At 34.7% G+C, this 17,323-nt stretch overlaps 9 protein-coding genes and 3 non-coding genes across 12 annotated transcripts; 3 read left to right on the top strand and 9 right to left on the bottom strand.

Moving 5' to 3' along the window:
- Positions 1-41: 41 nt before the first annotated feature.
- Positions 42-2,964, bottom strand: AM14 (uncharacterized protein; the record flags this gene model as incomplete). The annotated part of the gene is made up of 1 exon (XM_002680491.1): positions 42-2,964. The coding sequence occupies one exon, from the start codon at positions 2,962-2,964 to the stop codon at positions 76-78; it is 2,889 nt and encodes a 962-aa protein (XP_002680537.1). The 3' UTR covers positions 42-75.
- Positions 2,965-3,098: 134 nt separating this feature from the next.
- Positions 3,099-4,328, bottom strand: NAEGRDRAFT_46999 (uncharacterized protein; the record flags this gene model as incomplete). Its single annotated transcript, XM_002680490.1, has 1 exon — positions 3,099-4,328. One exon carries the CDS (start codon positions 4,326-4,328, stop codon positions 3,099-3,101), a length of 1,230 nt encoding a protein of 409 aa, XP_002680536.1.
- Positions 4,329-4,644: 316 nt separating this feature from the next.
- On the top strand, positions 4,645-6,835 carry NAEGRDRAFT_46998 (uncharacterized protein; the record flags this gene model as incomplete). Its single annotated transcript, XM_002680616.1, has 2 exons — positions 4,645-4,891; positions 5,070-6,835. The coding sequence occupies 2 exons, from the start codon at positions 4,645-4,647 to the stop codon at positions 6,833-6,835; spliced, it is 2,013 nt and encodes a 670-aa protein (XP_002680662.1).
- A 105-nt stretch (positions 6,836-6,940) lies between these two features.
- NAEGRDRAFT_t143 lies at positions 6,941-7,029 on the bottom strand. Its single transcript has one exon. It is a non-coding gene; the product is annotated as a tRNA-Cys (tRNA).
- Positions 7,030-7,099: 70 nt separating this feature from the next.
- Positions 7,100-8,571, bottom strand: NAEGRDRAFT_64344 (uncharacterized protein; the record flags this gene model as incomplete). The annotated part of the gene is made up of 5 exons (XM_002680489.1): positions 7,100-7,891; positions 7,954-8,145; positions 8,210-8,238; positions 8,305-8,440; positions 8,482-8,571. 5 exons carry the CDS (start codon positions 8,569-8,571, stop codon positions 7,100-7,102), a joined length of 1,239 nt encoding a protein of 412 aa, XP_002680535.1.
- A 120-nt stretch (positions 8,572-8,691) lies between these two features.
- Positions 8,692-8,764, top strand: NAEGRDRAFT_t144. Its single transcript has one exon. It is a non-coding gene; the product is annotated as a tRNA-Val (tRNA).
- Positions 8,765-9,153: 389 nt separating this feature from the next.
- On the bottom strand, positions 9,154-9,226 carry NAEGRDRAFT_t142. The gene has a single exon. It is a non-coding gene; the product is annotated as a tRNA-Val (tRNA).
- A 75-nt stretch (positions 9,227-9,301) lies between these two features.
- On the bottom strand, positions 9,302-10,285 carry NAEGRDRAFT_64343 (uncharacterized protein; the record flags this gene model as incomplete). Its single annotated transcript, XM_002680488.1, has 1 exon — positions 9,302-10,285. The coding sequence occupies one exon, from the start codon at positions 10,283-10,285 to the stop codon at positions 9,302-9,304; it is 984 nt and encodes a 327-aa protein (XP_002680534.1).
- Positions 10,286-10,607: 322 nt separating this feature from the next.
- On the top strand, positions 10,608-11,807 carry NAEGRDRAFT_46995 (uncharacterized protein; the record flags this gene model as incomplete). Its single annotated transcript, XM_002680615.1, has 1 exon — positions 10,608-11,807. One exon carries the CDS (start codon positions 10,608-10,610, stop codon positions 11,805-11,807), a length of 1,200 nt encoding a protein of 399 aa, XP_002680661.1.
- A 131-nt stretch (positions 11,808-11,938) lies between these two features.
- Positions 11,939-13,739, bottom strand: NAEGRDRAFT_38237 (dihydrolipoyl dehydrogenase). Its single transcript, XM_002680487.1, has 3 exons — positions 13,640-13,739; positions 13,396-13,527; positions 11,939-13,238 (listed from the first exon to the last, which is right to left on the bottom strand). Exons 1-3 carry the CDS (start codon positions 13,731-13,733, stop codon positions 11,965-11,967), a joined length of 1,500 nt encoding a protein of 499 aa, XP_002680533.1. The 5' UTR covers positions 13,734-13,739; the 3' UTR covers positions 11,939-11,964.
- A 497-nt stretch (positions 13,740-14,236) lies between these two features.
- On the bottom strand, positions 14,237-14,934 carry NAEGRDRAFT_64340 (uncharacterized protein; the record flags this gene model as incomplete). Its single annotated transcript, XM_002680486.1, has 2 exons — positions 14,237-14,683; positions 14,725-14,934. The coding sequence occupies 2 exons, from the start codon at positions 14,932-14,934 to the stop codon at positions 14,237-14,239; spliced, it is 657 nt and encodes a 218-aa protein (XP_002680532.1).
- A 185-nt stretch (positions 14,935-15,119) lies between these two features.
- On the bottom strand, positions 15,120-17,213 carry NAEGRDRAFT_64339 (uncharacterized protein; the record flags this gene model as incomplete). The annotated part of the gene is made up of 1 exon (XM_002680485.1): positions 15,120-17,213. One exon carries the CDS (start codon positions 17,211-17,213, stop codon positions 15,120-15,122), a length of 2,094 nt encoding a protein of 697 aa, XP_002680531.1.
- Positions 17,214-17,323: the final 110 nt, after the last annotated feature.

The following is a 17,323-nucleotide window of genomic DNA, read 5'->3' as shown; positions in this document are numbered from 1 at the left end:
TCTATTGTTGCGTTTACATCTGCATAATAAGAATTTTTGAATTTTTGATTTTTGCAAATGTTTGGGCTGTTAAATTTATTCAAGTCTACCACTGAGAGTGTAGATTTGACCCTTCTTATTGGAATACACTTCATTGTCAACGTTGATACCACTGACATTATCTTTAGCATAATAAATACCAAATCCTTGGTTGTCAAAAATAAAGTTATCGAATAATCTGGCAGCACCCTTGTCAGTATTGATAGAGATACCATCCCACAAGTTTCCACTTATTCTACAATTTTCTACATTGAGACGACCCTTTGAAGAGACGGCAATACCATTGTAAGAATTGTTGAAAATATCAGATTGACGAATGATACAGTCAGTATTAGCCATGAGCATGACACCATCCCATTGACATCCACAAATTTCCACATTTTCCAAAATGGCACTAGCTCTTCCGTTCAACCAAACGCCATAGTGGTTGCAGTCGAATACACGACACTTGCTCATAGTGACACCACCTTCTTCGGTAATGACAACACCATTACCATCTCTGCTGGTAATTTGACAATGTTCAAACATAATGTTACCACGTTTAACTTCAGCTGCATGTTTGTCACCTCTGAGCTCTTTAGGAGCTCCTTCTTGTCTTAATTCCATACCAGTGACCTTTACGGCACCAATACAATCCACAATGAGTGGAGCTCCAGAATCCTTCTTTAATACCACATCACCTACACATTCTATAATTACAGATTTGTTTACAACTACAGTTTCAGAATATACACCAGAATAGACAATGATACGATCCAATTCTGCTGCTTTGGCAACAGCTTGGGAAATACTCTTACATCTCAAGGAATTCTTTGCATCCATGCCATCCAACTTGTCATCAACAATCCAAGTTCTACCACGATAGAGAAGGGCTGCCTTTCTCAATACAATAGACCATTCGACAGCTTCTTGCATGGTATCTGCAAAGAAATACCAAGTACGTTGACTAGTGTAAATCTTGATAACGTTATCCTTTTGAACTTCATTGTAGGCCTCGACTGGAGTAAGGTGACGAATCATTTGACCCTTAAGATTGACTTTACCCTTAGGTTCAGAGTCATTTGGATCAGAGAAATAGTACAAATTGGTACCCTTCAAGATACAGAAACGTTCCTTCCAAGACTTGTAGGAACCACCTTGCTTGGTCAACCAACCATACTTGTTATAGTCGAGATTGGCTTGAGAGTAGGTTGCTTCCTTTAATTCTTCAACCCAACAATCCTTTTCATCATCCGAATTTACGCAAACATAAAAATTGGATGAAAGTGAAGAAATCTTGAATGCATATGGACAGTTCAATTCACGAACAGCTGAGGTTACGAGACGAGAACCTGTAGTGAGGACAATACTACCATCTGGAGTTGGAGAATTCTCTTCGGAAAAGTAGAACAAGGTACCACGAACAAGACAGGCATATCTTTCAATCCAATATAATGATTCTGGTTTCTTCTTATCTTGAAGAATGGCCTTGTTGACTTCATCGTTGTTCATTAAAATCTTGATCCAACCACGCATTTGAGAGTTACGAACATACCAACTGGTTGAGGCCAATTCAGATTCGTGACGAACCATTTCACACCAAATTTCAGCATCAGCCAAAAATGGATCAATTGATGTTAGTGTAACTTGATTGAGTCCTTCAACACTAGTGATCAAGTTTTGGAAAAATTGAGTTCCCTTTCTCAAACGAGCTGTAGTATCGCCTTGTCCACTTCCTGATTGACTGCTATCATTGACCTTCATTGATTTTCTACTGAACATTTTAGATTGACGGAAAGTAGAGCTGGAACGTGAAGATCTACCAGACTTTTCCTTTTCTGGTGCAACATCTTCTGGGATGTATCCGGCTTGCAAACTTTCTGTGATTTGGAATGCAAAATCTTGAATTTCAGTATTGTTGATCTTTCTAGGACTTGAAGGAGTTGCAGGTGTTTCCAATAAATTATTTGTTGATGTACCTGAAATACTAACTTTGCTTACACTGGCACCAGCCAATTCTACAATTCTATCCGGTAATACATCCTCAAAATTATTCAAAATGTAAAATTTACCATCCATACACAAACAATAAACATCACGTTTCTTTTTCTTTGTTTGATTATCCAACAATGTCATGTATCCTTGAAGATTGGAAAGTTCTTTCACTTTACGTAAATTCAATTTTGAAGTGTGTTCCTTCAAAAAATTCATCCAAGAATTCATGTCATTTTCATTTTCAGCTTGACAGTATAATGTTCTCTCTTCAGAGATAATTCTAAAACAGTTAGGACGAGATGTGTCTGCAACAGGTTGAACACTTTCTGGTCCTTTACATTTAACAGAACCCAATGGTTCATTCTTTGAACTATCGTCTTTGTAATAATAGAGACGATGACCAACAACAATGAAAAATCTCTTGTGCCAAGTCTTGATAGAACCACCTCTCTTACTCAGATATCCCTTTCTAGCAGCAATTCCCATCAAATCACCCAAAATTGTTGATTTCTTTCCCTTTCCAGCTGTTGTATTAACAACAATACTTTCTTTATCCTTCTTCTTTTTCTTCTTCTTCTTTCCATCCAAATCATCATCCTGTTGATCTTCCAAACCATCAGACAATCCTCTAACAGCCTTCAACGCTTCATCACCCTGATTTCTCTCAACACGAACCACATCCGATGCTTGTTTATTTCTCTCAGAGACTCCCTTATCACTCTCACTGTACTGTTCTTCGGTGTTTTTTTTGGTGGGAACATATTGATTATTTACTTTGGCGCTCACTTCTTGAATTTGTGGCGCAACGGGTGTTCGTTTTCTTGGTTGTTCGTCAGAGGGAGTGGTTGGTGATGATGGAGGTGGTTGGTCGGAGGAGGCTGATTCAACAATGACATTGTTGTTTGGCTCTGGTTTTTTACTGCCATTATTTCCAAAGACTTTTTTAAACATTTTTTTTATGATGGTTTGGAAGATCAACAGGTGATGGCTGACATGTGAAGGGTGTTATCAGTAATATTTGATGATTGAGGTGTTCTTATTAAGAAGATATCAGATTGTTATTATTTAATAAAATATTGATTCTGTTAATCAATTTGGATAATTCCATCATCATCATCAGAATCACTAGAATCAAGTTCGATAACCTCTTTTTGAACTGGTGTTTTCTTTGAATTACTTGCTGTTGGAGTTTTTAAGGAAACACTTTGTTTGGCAGGAGTAACTGGCTCTGTAACAACAGTTTGAGAAGATGTTGAAGATGCAATAGAATGATTCAGTTGGGAAATCTCATTCAATGTGTTATTGTTGTTACTATTTTCCAAACATGCTGATTGACTCGTTTCATTCAAGTGAGAGGAATTGACATTCAAATCTAAATGGTTGCTATTTACATTATCATCTGCAGTTTCATGCTGTTGATGTTTCTTTTTCACAAATGCTCGTACATAATTAACAATCGTCTGTTGATGTTTTTCCTTAATTTTCTCAACTAGTTCATGTCCCATACACATTGATTCTCTACACATGACAATCAGATCGATAGTATCATCTGCCATGATCAATCTAGGTTGAACCTTGTCCTGTTTTGCCAATTCAGTTCTCTTCTTTTTAAGAAACTCCCTCAGTATATCGGCCTCTGTTTTTGGTTCCTTTGGAGGAAGTGGAGGAGGTTTTGCAACCACACTATTCAAAATTTCAATTCTCTTCTCGGGACTATGCAGTGCCAGGAAGGCAGGATCAATCGTACTCAATGAACTGATTGCTCCCGATCTATGTAGTGCTGACTGTCCCAACATGAGTAAACCAGGATTTGTAAATTGAAATCCAGCAATCGAGCCACAGCTATCTGGACAAAATTCTCGTTTCTTTTTTCGTTCCTCCTCTCTTCTATTCATTTCTCTAAAGTCTTCTGGAAAATCCCTTTTCAATTTATTTTCCAAAGCCTTCTTCTTTTGTCCTGGTGTTTGTGGAGAGTATCGATTAGAGTACATTAAATCTCTCCTCCGAGCATTTGATGTTACATAGGGACTTTGATGAGCATTTATGTTGGGAGTTACTGAAGTATTGTCTTGTTCATCTACTACTGATTGTTCTTCTTCATCATTAGATGATAAAGAACGTTCTCGTTCTCTCCTTCTTCGATTTTGAAAAGGAGTTTCAGGTTCGGGTGATGATGGTGGCGATAATTCGTCAGCTTGTGATAATCTGACCGATTCTAAATCATCCTCTTCTTGAGAATTTTGTTGTTGTTCAAGAGATTGCTGATGTTGAGAAACATTTTGTGATGAGGATGCTCTCTGTTGTTGTCTTTGCATTTTTTTACATTTTGATTTTTCATTAAATAAATTGTAATTTCTTGATGTTCTTTAAGTAAGTTTATCTTCATTTCGTATTTTGAAACTGAAAGTATGAATTCTTTTTAAAAGATACAAAAATTTAACATTTTATAAAAAACTTGAAAACTTTTAAATACTTAAATAAACTAATTTTCCTTTCGAATAGAACCATTAAGGGGATCATTATTTTACAGTGCATTATTGAGCAAGATTTCTCCCGCCAAATCTTTGGGCTGTTGAAGGGAGACGTTAAGGATTTAAGGAATTTTTAAAAAAATTATTACTTGTAGAAAAAATGTTGTCATCTCGCAACCTTAATAACGACAATTCGCAGCAACAAACAACAACGCTCGAAGGTGAAGAGGCTATCAAGTTAAGAGGAGCCTCACTCAGGAGTGTCGAGCCACTAATTAAATCGGTGAGTGCAACAGGTTCGGTCTCGACGATTTCAAAGAGAGAGAAGAGGTGTTTTATCATGTTTATTAATTCCGTTATGAGTAAGAGATTGAGAGAGATGCCACAACGAGTGGAGGAAACGATTGGTGAGTGGCAACCAATTAGTGTTGATAATTTGGAAACTTCAAATGAGTTATATGGTCGATTAAGTGATGGTTTAATATTCATGTAGGTTTTCACTAATCATTCTTCTGAAATTTGATAAACAACAATAACAACGAATGAATGGAATGTAAAATAGTCATCTCATCGATAATTTAATAGAAGGAGTTGTGGAATGGAGTAAAATATGTAAACCAAAGAAGGAACAAGAATTGAACAAGATTAAACGAGTTTTGAATCATACAATGGTTCTAGGATATGCCAAGGGTCTTGGTATTGTAGTAGTCAACATTTCTCCAGAGGATTGTGCCGAGGGGAGACCAACAGCATTAAATTCCATCTTGTGGCAATTGATTAGAGAGGATTTGACTAAATCACTGAATATTGTTCACTTCTTTGATGCAATTGCATTGAAGAGGGCAGATGAAACAGTTGTGGAATTTATGAATCAACAACCTCTCTCGCTCTTGCTCAGATGGGTCAATAATAGGTTGGAATCTAAAAACATTAAGGTAACAAATCTTGGAGAGGAATGGAGAAACGGTTATCTCTTCCACCAACTTGTAAAGACAGTCTCTAAGGGTTTTACAGATGAAGATGAGGCAATGATCTCTGAGGCTCCAACAGATAGTGATAAAATCCAAGCCCTTTTGGAAGTAATAGACAGATTGGATTTGAACAAGAAGAGTATCATGCTGGAGCCTGAAGATATTCTCTATGGTGAGAAGCACTTGATAATGTCTCTGATTTCATCCATTTTTTATAGTTGTGACCATTCCGATTTGGTTTTGGAACAGTCAGAAGAGACACTCGACACTCTCAAGAATGAAATATTTGAAAATTCTATTGCTATTCTAGGAAAGGAAATACCTGATGTAAATACAAGACCTGAAATGAAAGCATTCTTGGCGCTCATAAAGAATGTTTCCAACTTTGAAACAACTGACATGTACAAAAAATTAGAAATTCACATGAGGAAACAAATTGAAAAACTAGAAAGCGATAACACTTCACTATTGACTACAAATGATAAGTTGCAGCGAGAGAATGAAAATCAACAAACCAAGATCATCACTCTTCAAGAAAGAGTTTCCCACTTGGAACAATCTCAAATTTTAGCCACAACTCAATTACAAGAAACTAAATCTCAACTCGATAGTACACTCTCCGAGTTGGATACCTACAAGAGTCAGGTTCAAGACCTCAAACAACGATTGGCGATTGAAATTGAGAGGGTGAAACAATTTACCGAGGGAAAATCTCTAAATTTGGAAAAAGAAAAGCTTGAGAAGGAAAAGAAAGAGATGGAAGAAAACATGATAAAAGAAAAGCAAGAAATGGCTGAAACTTTGGAAAAGGAAAGACAAGAAATGGAAGAAAAACTTGCACAGGAAAGACAAACTTTGGCGGAGCAATACACAAAGGATAAACAAGAAGTGGAAGAAAAATTGGATGAATCTAGAAAGGAGAATCTTCAACTTGCCTCTGCCTTACTGACACTGAAAGAACAACATGAAAAATCAAAGAATGATGTCCAAACATTGCTCAAGAATAGTGGTGAAAATGCTGGAGCTGCATTAGCAGAGATGCGATTTGGTTCTAACCCAACTGTACAAACACTGAAACACATGAGACCTGTCAAGGCAGGCTATATGGAGAAGCAAGGCTCAAACTTTAAATCATGGAAGAAGAGGTACTGTTTGTTATTTAAGGAATTCCTCTTTTATTTCTCCAAGGATGCACCAAACGAAAAACCAAAGGGCATTGTAGTAATTGATCCAAAGACAAGAGCCAGAAATGTGGAAGATGAATCAAAGAAGGGTTTCACATTTGTGGTAATATCGGGAGCGAGAAATTTGAACTGTTGTGTAGACAGTGCAGAGGAGAGAGATTCATGGGTTGAGGCAATTGAACAATTACATTATTAAAGTCACACGAAGTCAAACTTTACTTATTAAACCAAATACTAACAGCTTAGTTATCATCCAGATTAATATTATTTCCTTAGTAAAAAGGAGTAAAAAACAAAAGGAAGGGTGGTACGTGGATCGAACACGTGACCATCGGATGTCTGCTGCAAATATCTTTGCAATCCGGTGCTCTACCGCTGAGCTAACCACCCTGTTGGCATTAAGGCAAGTACTTTTATTGAAGTTATAAAATACACATATTAAGCTTTGAATTTATTGAATTTACTCTGAATGTCCTTCGACAGTATTGGAAACCTTTGTATTTTGAATAATTCTCATTAAAATCAAATACTTGTCATCAATAGATTCAATTTGAGAGGTAATAAGTTCAAACCCTACCATAACTTCACACTTGGCAAGACCAGAAATGCAAATTTGTTGAACAATCTTTCCACTTTCCTTATTAGCTGTTTGACAACGAGTTTCATAGAGGTGAGTGTACTTTTCCTCACAAATATCTGTAATATCCTTCTCTCTGTATAGAATTTCCATTTCATCACCAGCTTCTTCAGCAGCTGCAGTTGATCCTGTGATATAGGTTTCCATGTAAGCATGATGAGCATCTTGGAAATCATACCCTCTAATGTCCTTATATGAAACATAGATTATATCATTATCAGATAAACTGGAGAATGCAGCCAATAATTCAGAATTTGAAGCATGAGTACTCAACATGGTGAATTCTGAAGGTAAATATGGAGCAAAATTTTCATTGAGCTCATTCCAATAAATCATTCCATCATTCACTATATTTTCCTCAGCCTTTCTCTCGTCCACTTCCTTATTAACAACTTCGACTGGTTCTTGCTCCTCAGTTTTAATATCTTCAAGTGGTTCCATAAGTTCGATAGCTCGTTTCTCCATCTCAACTTCAAAATCGTCTATTGGTTTTGTCTCCTCATCTTCAAATTCTTCAAGTGGTTCCATAAATGTTGAAATTGTAATTGGAGATGGTGTTTCAGGAACTTTCCTTGCTATAGGAATGGCCTTTTCTACAACCACTGGAGTGGCTTCCTTCTCAACCATTGGTTTTTCATTTACAGTTGGTTCGTTGGTTCAAACATGGTTGGTTTTACTTGTTGTCTTGGAGATGGTGTTACAGAACGAGTAATGGTATGTTTTACAGATGGATCCAAGCCTTCCATGATGACATATTTAATTTTGATACTTCCACTGTTTGTATCTTGAAGTTTTAATATTTGGGTGTATTCCTTATCGAGTTGAATATCGTTGGAATCAATATCAAGGGAAGCTCTTCCGATAAAATCCTAATATATAATGATGATCAATATATTTAAATAATATAAATATTAAATATACAAGTTTACTTACATCTTTAAGAATAAAATCCCAATCAAATACTTTAAGATCATTTGATATTAATAATAATATTATTCAATAACTCGTAGTAATGATTTAAAACTCACCCTCAAATTTTAATTTCAACTTTACGGTTGTATAAATTGCATAGAATTTAAAAGTTTCATTCCATACAGGATTCAAAGTCTTTTTAATGGTTTTTGTTTTTCTAGGAAGAGCTCCATTAACGATTATTTTACAATACTAGGAACATTTAATTAATAATTGAATATCATGAAACTTACTGGATCGGAGAGACCATTTCTATCAGCGCCAACAAGATCAACACCTGCCTCAATGGTTACGTGCAATCTGTGTTGATATCCAAATCCCATGATGAGCTTTTGTATCAATTTTTTTGGGTTGTAATATTCTGTAAAGAACCCTATGCCTTTATCTCCCTTAATGAGAAGGTTGTTAAGCGCACAACAGAACTTTTTAGATATTGAATGTAAGCGCAAGTAGATCAGTGGTTAGATCGTCCGCCTCACACGCGGAAGGTCGCGGGTTCAAACCCCGCCTTGCGTAAAATTTTATAGGGCATGAATTAATGATTTTCAATAATACAATTATTGATATTTAGTAAAGATGATATTTTGTTTCAAACATTATTTGTGTTGGGTACTTTTTGCATTTTCAAAAGCAAAAACACCTATTCAGGAAACCATTCAATTCCAACAAACATTGAACTATATTTACCTTGATGAGATATTTCATAATTTCTGGAAAACATGCTTAACACACTTTATCCAACCAATATTTAATTATGGTGAGGCATTTGAAAAATTTCAGTTTTGGCAAATAATATTAAGGAACAGCTCGTCTCAATCGTTTCTTGAATAAAGATTGGGAAACAACGTAGATAAACATATGGTATGAAAAAGAACCGTAGAAGCACTAAAAGATTAAAATTTGTTTACGGCAAACGGGGTTCGAACCCGCGACCTTCCGCGTGTGAGGCGGACGATCTAACCACTGATCTACTGCCGCTTACGTATATTTGTTGAAAAGAGTTATTAGCCGGATTGTTGATGTACTAATTAATTCATGCAATTTCATATTTATTTAAGGCAAACACGACTTTTTGGAAATGAATTTCCTCATCTGTGTATATTGTATCACATTATTAATCAGGACATCTTCCTCAATATTCAACTCCTCACTCTCATGACTTCCCTCCTCCCTGCAATAATGATAAATTTCATAGAGACCCTCTTCCAACATTCCAACCATAAAGAAACTCAATGAAAACACGTCGTGTCCATTCGTGTCCTTTCCATATCCAACATAATAATCAGCAATGACAACTTGTTTGAATTTTCCCATCAAAATATCACCTTTGGTAAAGTGATCACACTTTCTACAAATAATTTCGTCTGACTTGGTCGAATTTTCGAAAGGTCTTGTGTGCATGAGTAGAATTTCCTCAATTGACTTGTTGTGTTGCGATCTCATAATTGTAAAGACATTTTCCATGTATTTAAACTCCATTTTGGTGCAGCCAACTAGATTTTTGAGTTTCTCACTTGTGAGCTGGTCTGGAATGTATTCGAAATAGTATGGAATTGCTGCTTTAAAAGTTGGATCTGAATCCATTACAAATTTGTAATTGGCTGGAAGTTTCAAATCGTGCCACTTGTCAATTTCTTGTTGGGATCTTTCAATGGTAAATTTAAAAGTGACAGTTCCATATTTTCCATCCTCCTGATCATCCACATTCTTTGTAATTGTATGTTCTTGATTTATCCGAAACCTTTCTTCTGAAATTTCAAAATTGACCATCCCCAACACATCATCCTTTCCAATCATATCCCAATCGTATAAATAACAAGAAACCTGACAATAATGAGCAGTTGGTGAAAATGTAAATTGTTCATTCCAAACTGGATTTAAAGTTTTCTTAATTTTCCTTGTTTTAAATTCAACATTTTGTTCAGGAATGATGAAAATCTTTGTGTATGGATCTGAGAATCCATTTCGATCCATGGAACGAAGGTTATTGGCTGAGAGAATGGTGAGTTTGATTTTGTCTGATTTGAGAAGGACCATTTCGTTTAGAATAGTTGATTAGTTTAGATTAGTTTTTTTTAAAGTGGAATCTGGTTTTATTTTAAATTAATCAGTGATAAAGATCTTTTTCGTCCCAACTCAATCAACGATTTTCATGTTTGTAATAAAAAATGGTCTATCACTGACAACTTTCGGATATTTTTGGAAAGGCCTTGAATTCACTGCACAGAACTTTTTGATCTTCCATTTCGAACAAAACTCTCAACATTTAATTCAATATTAATTTTGCAAGATTACAATTTAAAATTAAATATATTGACTTGCAATTTCAAAGTCGACATTTACATGAACTTTAAAAAAAATGAAGCCACAACATCGTAAAACAATTGCTGCACACAATGAAAATAAAAATAAAACCTCATCACGATCTTCTAAAATGCCCTTTAAAGAATTCAAATCACAGAAAGATCGGAGGATTATTTATGAGGATGAATCAATTATTGGAATTTTGCAGGGTTTCGGAATTGGTTTGGAGGTTGGTTTGAATTATTTGGGGATGGAGGAAGGGATGATTCAAAGATTTGAATATTTGATGCAATCTAATCAAAGTATTGAGTTGATTGATGATGAGGATTGTGAAAATATTAAGCAAGATTATTTGGATAATAGAAATGCAGTGTTTAGAATTAAATTTAAATGTTTATTTAATCATTTGGAAGCTGCCAACAAATCGAGATTAGCTTTTCAAAGAAATTACGAAGATTATTATGAAGGTTATTATGAAGGATTACCTGATATTTCTTGTAGTGTATTTGAATCGATGGTGAATGTTGATCGATCATTGAGTAATAGAATGAAAATAGATATTGGTTTGAGATTTAAATCATTTTCAGAAGTTGTAAAATATTTGAGTTTAGATAATACAAATAGTCTAATGAGCGTTGAGGAAGAAATCTTGTCACGATTTGTGGAAATTCTTGATGTTGATTATGAAAGAAAGCATGTTTTTATTCGATTGAAGTCATTTATTGAAAAGAGGTCTAATAATCCATCTTGTTACTTTTTGATGGGTAAAATTGATGGAACTGATTCATGTTTTATTCTAAACATGACTGAAACCTTCAAGCAAAACAGACATTTAAAGAAAATTAATCAAATTTATCAACACTTTACACCAGAACCATTCAAAGAAAGGATTTACAAAAGTGGCAAACCAAATCTGAAACACGATTGTAAAGAAGTTGGAATTTACAGATTCTGCATTGGAAATTTCCTTCATTGCATCACAACAAATGTTTCTTCAAATAGCTCAGTGATTTATCCACACGATCCGTGCTGTGAACGTAAATATCCTCATGTACTGAGATACAATTCCAAGGACTATTGTGGAGATATTTTAGTCTCTGAAATGTATTGGACACGAGGTTATGATCATGGAACTAGTTATGGAGGAAGAATAGATACAGGATTTTACACAATTGACTCGATTCCATTATGTAGATTGGTTTTTACATTACCTTCCAATAGTTTCTATCCTGAAATTTACCATTTTGTTTATTGATCTGTGTCACACTTGACAGATATTCTTGAAACTGCTGCAGCTTTTCCTTTGTAAGCAGTTTCTACAAAGGAAGATGAGTTATTTAATTTCTTGAAAGATGAAATTGTAAGAAATAAAATGTGTGTTTTCAATTTCAAAATAAATAAAGTTATTTAATTTAAGCGTGGATTGGTTTACCATCATAAGCAGCAACAGCAGCTTCCTTGATAGCTTCTGAGAGAGTTGGGTGAGCATGACAAGTTCTAGCAATATCTTCAGAGCTAGCTCCATATTCCATAGCCAAAGTAGCTTCAGCAATCAATTCACCAGCATAGATACCAATGATGTGAACACCCAAAACCTTATCAGTTTGAGCATCAGCCAAAATCTTGACGAAACCTTCAGTACCATCATCAATAGTACGAGCACGAGAGTTGGCACTGTATGGGAATTTACCAACCTTATACTTGATACCAGCCTTAACTAATTCTTCTTCAGTCTTACCAACTGAGGCAATTTCTGGGTGAGTATAAATAACGTTTGGAATGGCATCATAATTGACGTGACCACTACGACCAGCCAATTGTTCAGCAATAGCAATACCTTCATCTTCAGCCTTGTGAGCAAGCATTGGACCTCTAACAACGTCACCAATAGCATAAATATTTGAAACACTAGTACGGAAATGATCATCAACTGGAACACGTCCACGTTCATCAAGAGTAATACCAACATTATTCAATCCCAAGTTAGCAGTATGTGGACGACGACCAATAGAAACCAAACAAACATCAGATTCAAAGGTTTCAGCAGCACCAGTAGCATTGTTAACAAGTTCAAGTTGACAAGTCTTTCCATCAACAACCTTACCAGACTTGACAGAAACACCCAATTTGAATTTCATACCGAGCTTTTCCATAGTCTTTTGGAAGACAGCACTGACTTCCTTATCCAAAAATGGTGAAATACGATCAGAGTATTCAATAACAGTGACTTCACTTCCTAAACGAGAGTAAACTGAACCCATTTCCAAACCAATAACACCAGCACCAATGACAGTCATTCTCTTTGGAACATGATCAAGAGCAAGAGCACCAGTTGATGACAAGATAACCTTTTCATCGAAAGGAAGGAATGGAAGTGGAGTGGCTTCAGAACCAGTAGCAATGACAATATTATCAGTTGCAATTGTTGAATTCTTTCCATCTAATCCCTTGACAGAAACTTCATTCTTTCCAGTAACAGTACCTTCACCTTTAACATATTCAACTTTATACTTCTTGAAGAGGAATTCAATACCACCAGTAAGACCCTTGACAGCCTTATCCTTTTGCTTTTGCATAACAGATACATCCATATTTAAATCCTTCATTGTGATACCCCACTTGGCAAAAGTAGTTCCGTGAGCTTCATGATACAAGTGAGAAGCATGGAGCAAAGCCTTTGATGGTACTATTTTAAATTTCAATATTATTATTATTATTTGTTAATATATTATTTGTTAATATGTATATTCATCATCATCATTAGAAACAATCAAGTTGAAAATCACATATAACAGAATTAATTGAGGGTCATATTGTGAAATTGATCATATAATAGTACTTACTGCAACCAACATTCAAACAAGTACCACCCAAAGAACCTCTCTTTTCAACACAAGCAGTCTTCAAGCCGAGTTGAGAAGCCTTGATAGCAGCAACGTAACCACCTGGACCACCACCAATGACAACAACGTTCTCTATAATATATCATTCCAATAACAACATAATAACAACAATAACAAAATCCAACAACAGAAAATATTATTCATAGTATATACTCCTCATCATTCTTAAATCACACCAACTTACTCTTTTCAGCAGAATAGAAACGATTTTGAGCAGTGCCCAAGACCATAGCACTGGTTTTCTTATTGTTGAGAATGACTCTAGTAGATTTGAGCATTTTTCTTGTGTGTTGTATTAAAAAAAAATAAATTATTAAAAATTGTTTTTTTGATTGAAAATTTAAAATTTTAAATGAGCGAAGGTTCTTGATGAAGCTTTTATCGCGTTGGGTGATGATGAAAGATCAGCACATGGATAGTTATGAGAACCAAAAATAAACTTGATAATAGATAGATGCTGCTGATGAAAAAATACAGAGGAGATATTTAAATCTAGGGAGGAGTATTTTAGATAGTACTCTCTGTGTGCTGCCTCGTGGTGACACTATCAAAAAATCTTATAATTTAAGTGGATTGTTTATCATGTTGGTCAGCTTAATGTTGATTCAATTATTTAATGTGGACAGAGCACGGTTAGGAAATTAGGAATAATAGTGACAGATACTGTTTGATGAATATGTTCATATCCTTATTCACATAATTATTAAGTTGAACAAATCTAAATCGATTACAAAATAACAATCGTCAATGAACATTGCATATTTATTCTTGCTAATCTGATTTACTTTCCAAGTGGTACTTTGTGAATAATTTTGAAACAAGTATCCACATCAGGTCTGTAAATCATGCAAATTTCTCCAACTGTTACAGTTTGAGTTTTCCAATCCTCACTCAATTGTTTGTGAACTTTTTCCACAATTGTTTTTGGTGCATAACCAACAGTCATGTGTGGAATGAATTCTCCAGTTTCGTTTTTCTTCTTAGCACAATAAGGAAAGAGGGAAGCAACTCGTTTTTGTAATTCTATAAAGTTATTTCTTGCAGTTTCGTTTTGGTTGACCCACAAGACAGAAGATCCTTTTTCAAAATATGAAATTGAATCGAATGAGCATTCGAAAGGTTTGAAATCTTGCAATTCTTGAGTCAATAATTTCAAAGCCGAATCAAAACATGTTTCTGGAATAAAAGGAAATAACAAGTTCACATGAGGAGGCCATCTTTCCATTCCCTATTATTTGTTCGAAACCAAATAGCAGTATTCAAACATACCTTATCAATTTCCTGTCTTATATCTTGAACAGGATCCCATATAGACTCTGGTGGAATGTAACACAAAGCTGTATGCAAAGCATAGGTCGAATTGAGCTTCAAATCCTCATCCGAAACCTTTCCAAAAATCGAAAAATCATCAAGAGGAAAATCATAAACTGGCCTCTTCACCTCAACCATCCTCTTTTTATTTGTTGGTTTGTGACCCATATAATTCCTACTTTCCTTCATCAAAACAACTTGTTTTTCAGTTGATTCCGCTGATGGTGAACTTGTTTCTTGTTGAGACATTTTTTTTAATTGTAATTTTAAATTTTTCATTGTAAAACAACTTGGAACTTTTTATGCAAAGTTCACATTTGAAAACGAACTTTGTAAGGGAATGAGAAAGTGAGCTAGCAAATATCATTTTGTTTTTGGATTTTGTATACTTTTTGCCAAGTTAAGAATTCGAGAGTTTTTTCCATTCTTGAAAAGGTATCTTTGAGATTGGTTAAAACTTCCATTTCAAATATTGAAATTAATTCTTGGACCTTGAATTGGTGTTCAGCTATGGAAGAGGATGCAGAACCGACACCAGTCATGGAAGAAATTGAAACTGAGCTGGACGAAACATTTGCCTCTGCACTTGATCCTTCCACTTGCTTTTTCAGTTTGTAAAATGCACGTTTCGAACTTCCAGATACGTTCACTTCAAACACTCCAGTCAAATATTCCTTTTCCACTTCAATCATTTGTGAAAGTGTCAAATTTTTCATTGCCTTACTTTTCAATTCATTAAGATATACGAAAAAATTGTAATTTTCCAAGGAAAGTTCTTTAACACAATATTCTCTTTGAATTCTCCTAAAATCATCATTTTTCATAAACTCCTCAAAGCTCGATTCTTGTTCAGTTTTGTTTCTTCTCAGCTTTTCGAATAGATACTTTATAATACATTGTCCTCCACAGGTCAGAATAAATGAAAAGAAGAGAATTGTTCTCAGAAAGTAAATAGCATGTCTGTTAAACGAAAAGGCAGTCATCAATATGAGGATCACTAAATTAAACGAAAGTAGTATCATATCTATACGAATCATGAACGGATCGTCAAAGAATAACATGTATCTCAATCCCTTATCTTTCCACTTCTTTCTATTAATTAATATATCACATATAATGACAATGAAACCAATTAAACAACAAATTCCAATTGTTACTCCAACATTAATATTCAGTGCAAATACCAGAGGACGATCCAATACGAAAGGAATTGAAATGTAGTGAGACGAAACAAAAAATGACATTAGAAATGGTAAAAGTCCTGTAAATAACAATCCTGGAACTATTCCACTCAAAATTGAATTAATCTTTTCAGAATTTGAGAATAATCTATACAAATTTCTCAAATAGTACAATCTCAAATAGGTAAACACATTAACCAATGAACAGAATGTCAAGAAAAATCCAACTGTAATAAACAAAACACTTCTGCACCATGGAGTAAAGACATCAGCCAAAGCAAACATGAAATACAACATTAATAATGGCAAGTAAGGTGTCAGTAATCTTCTTTTCAGTGAAGGTTGTGTCAATGCTCCACTACATATCAAGAAAATCATGTAAATGATGACAAAACAAATTTGTGGAATGACCCAATATTCAACTTCTTTAAATTCTAAATCAGTGAGACACATGTCACTCTTGCAAACTGAACAGTTGGAAGGTAAGAGAAGGGAGTTCAATTGTTGGATAGTTGAGTTGCTGGAAAGATTAAATTGTTGAGATAGATATGTTCTAAATAGCTGTTGATTGGTGACACTCATGAGATTGATGTTAAATGAATTCCACAGTTTGAGGAATTGTAAATCTTCATTGTTAATAGTAGATGATGAATTATTTTGTGTCAAAATTGAATAGGCTGTCAATACATTTTGTTCATATTCGAAATTCTGCAATACTTCCTTACATGAAGGTTTTTCATTCGAAACATTGAACCGTATCAATTCATCATTCGAGTTAACTTGCAAAACAGTATAAGGAAGCAAATCAACAAATATAAAATCACTCGTCTCAAAATATTCTCCTTCCAACTTTCGAATTCCCATTCCCTTTCTAAATATTCGAAACTTTTGCAAGAATAAACTCCTACTCGTAATAATCACATCAAATTCTTCCAAAGGATGATAAATCTGACAAGCTCCCTTCTCGAAATTATTCAAAATTACTTGATTTCTATTCAAGGGAAGTGTTTTCCACAATTTCATTAGATTTTCTTCTGGTAAAATTGAAACAATTTTTAAATTTTGTGAAAAGAGTTGATTTTTAGAGGTAATATTGAAGGGCTGAGAAGGATTGTGGTAGATTATGGCAGATAAATAGTCATTGACGAAGGATATGGAGGAATTAGGATCTAGATCATTGAAGAAACGAGTTTGGTTGGTTGTGAGAGAATAGACGAAACTGGCAGAAAGAAAAAGAAAGAGTATGAAGAGAGAAGAGGGATGCATTTTTTGATTTTTGTGTGTAATTTGAATTGGAAGTATCTTGAACAGCAATCAATTAATCATCAGTCGAAATGCTTCCTTTCGTCCAGTCCAAATTAGTAAGAAATACACCA

This window comes from Naegleria gruberi (assembly GCF_000004985.1).
Source record: "Naegleria gruberi genomic scaffold NAEGRscaffold_9, whole genome shotgun sequence".
Classification (NCBI taxonomy): domain Eukaryota; phylum Heterolobosea; class Eutetramitea; order Acrasida; family Naegleriidae; genus Naegleria; species Naegleria gruberi.
This window is presented reverse-complemented; position numbering and strand designations above follow the sequence as displayed.

What these genes read in the sequence shown, in the direction of transcription:
- NAEGRDRAFT_38237 (XM_002680487.1), bottom strand. Translation starts at nt 13,733, where the DNA reads ATGCTCAAATCTACTAGAGTCATTCTCAACAATAAGAAAACCAGTGCT. An exon ending in TTTCTATTCTGCTGAAAAGA is followed by an intron (nt 13,528 to 13,639) that starts GTAAGTTGGTGT and finishes GATATATTATAG; the next exon opens with AGAACGTTGTTGTCATTGGT. An exon ending in TTGTTTGAATGTTGGTTGCA is followed by an intron (nt 13,239 to 13,395) that starts GTAAGTACTATT and finishes AATTTAAAATAG; the next exon opens with TACCATCAAAGGCTTTGCTC.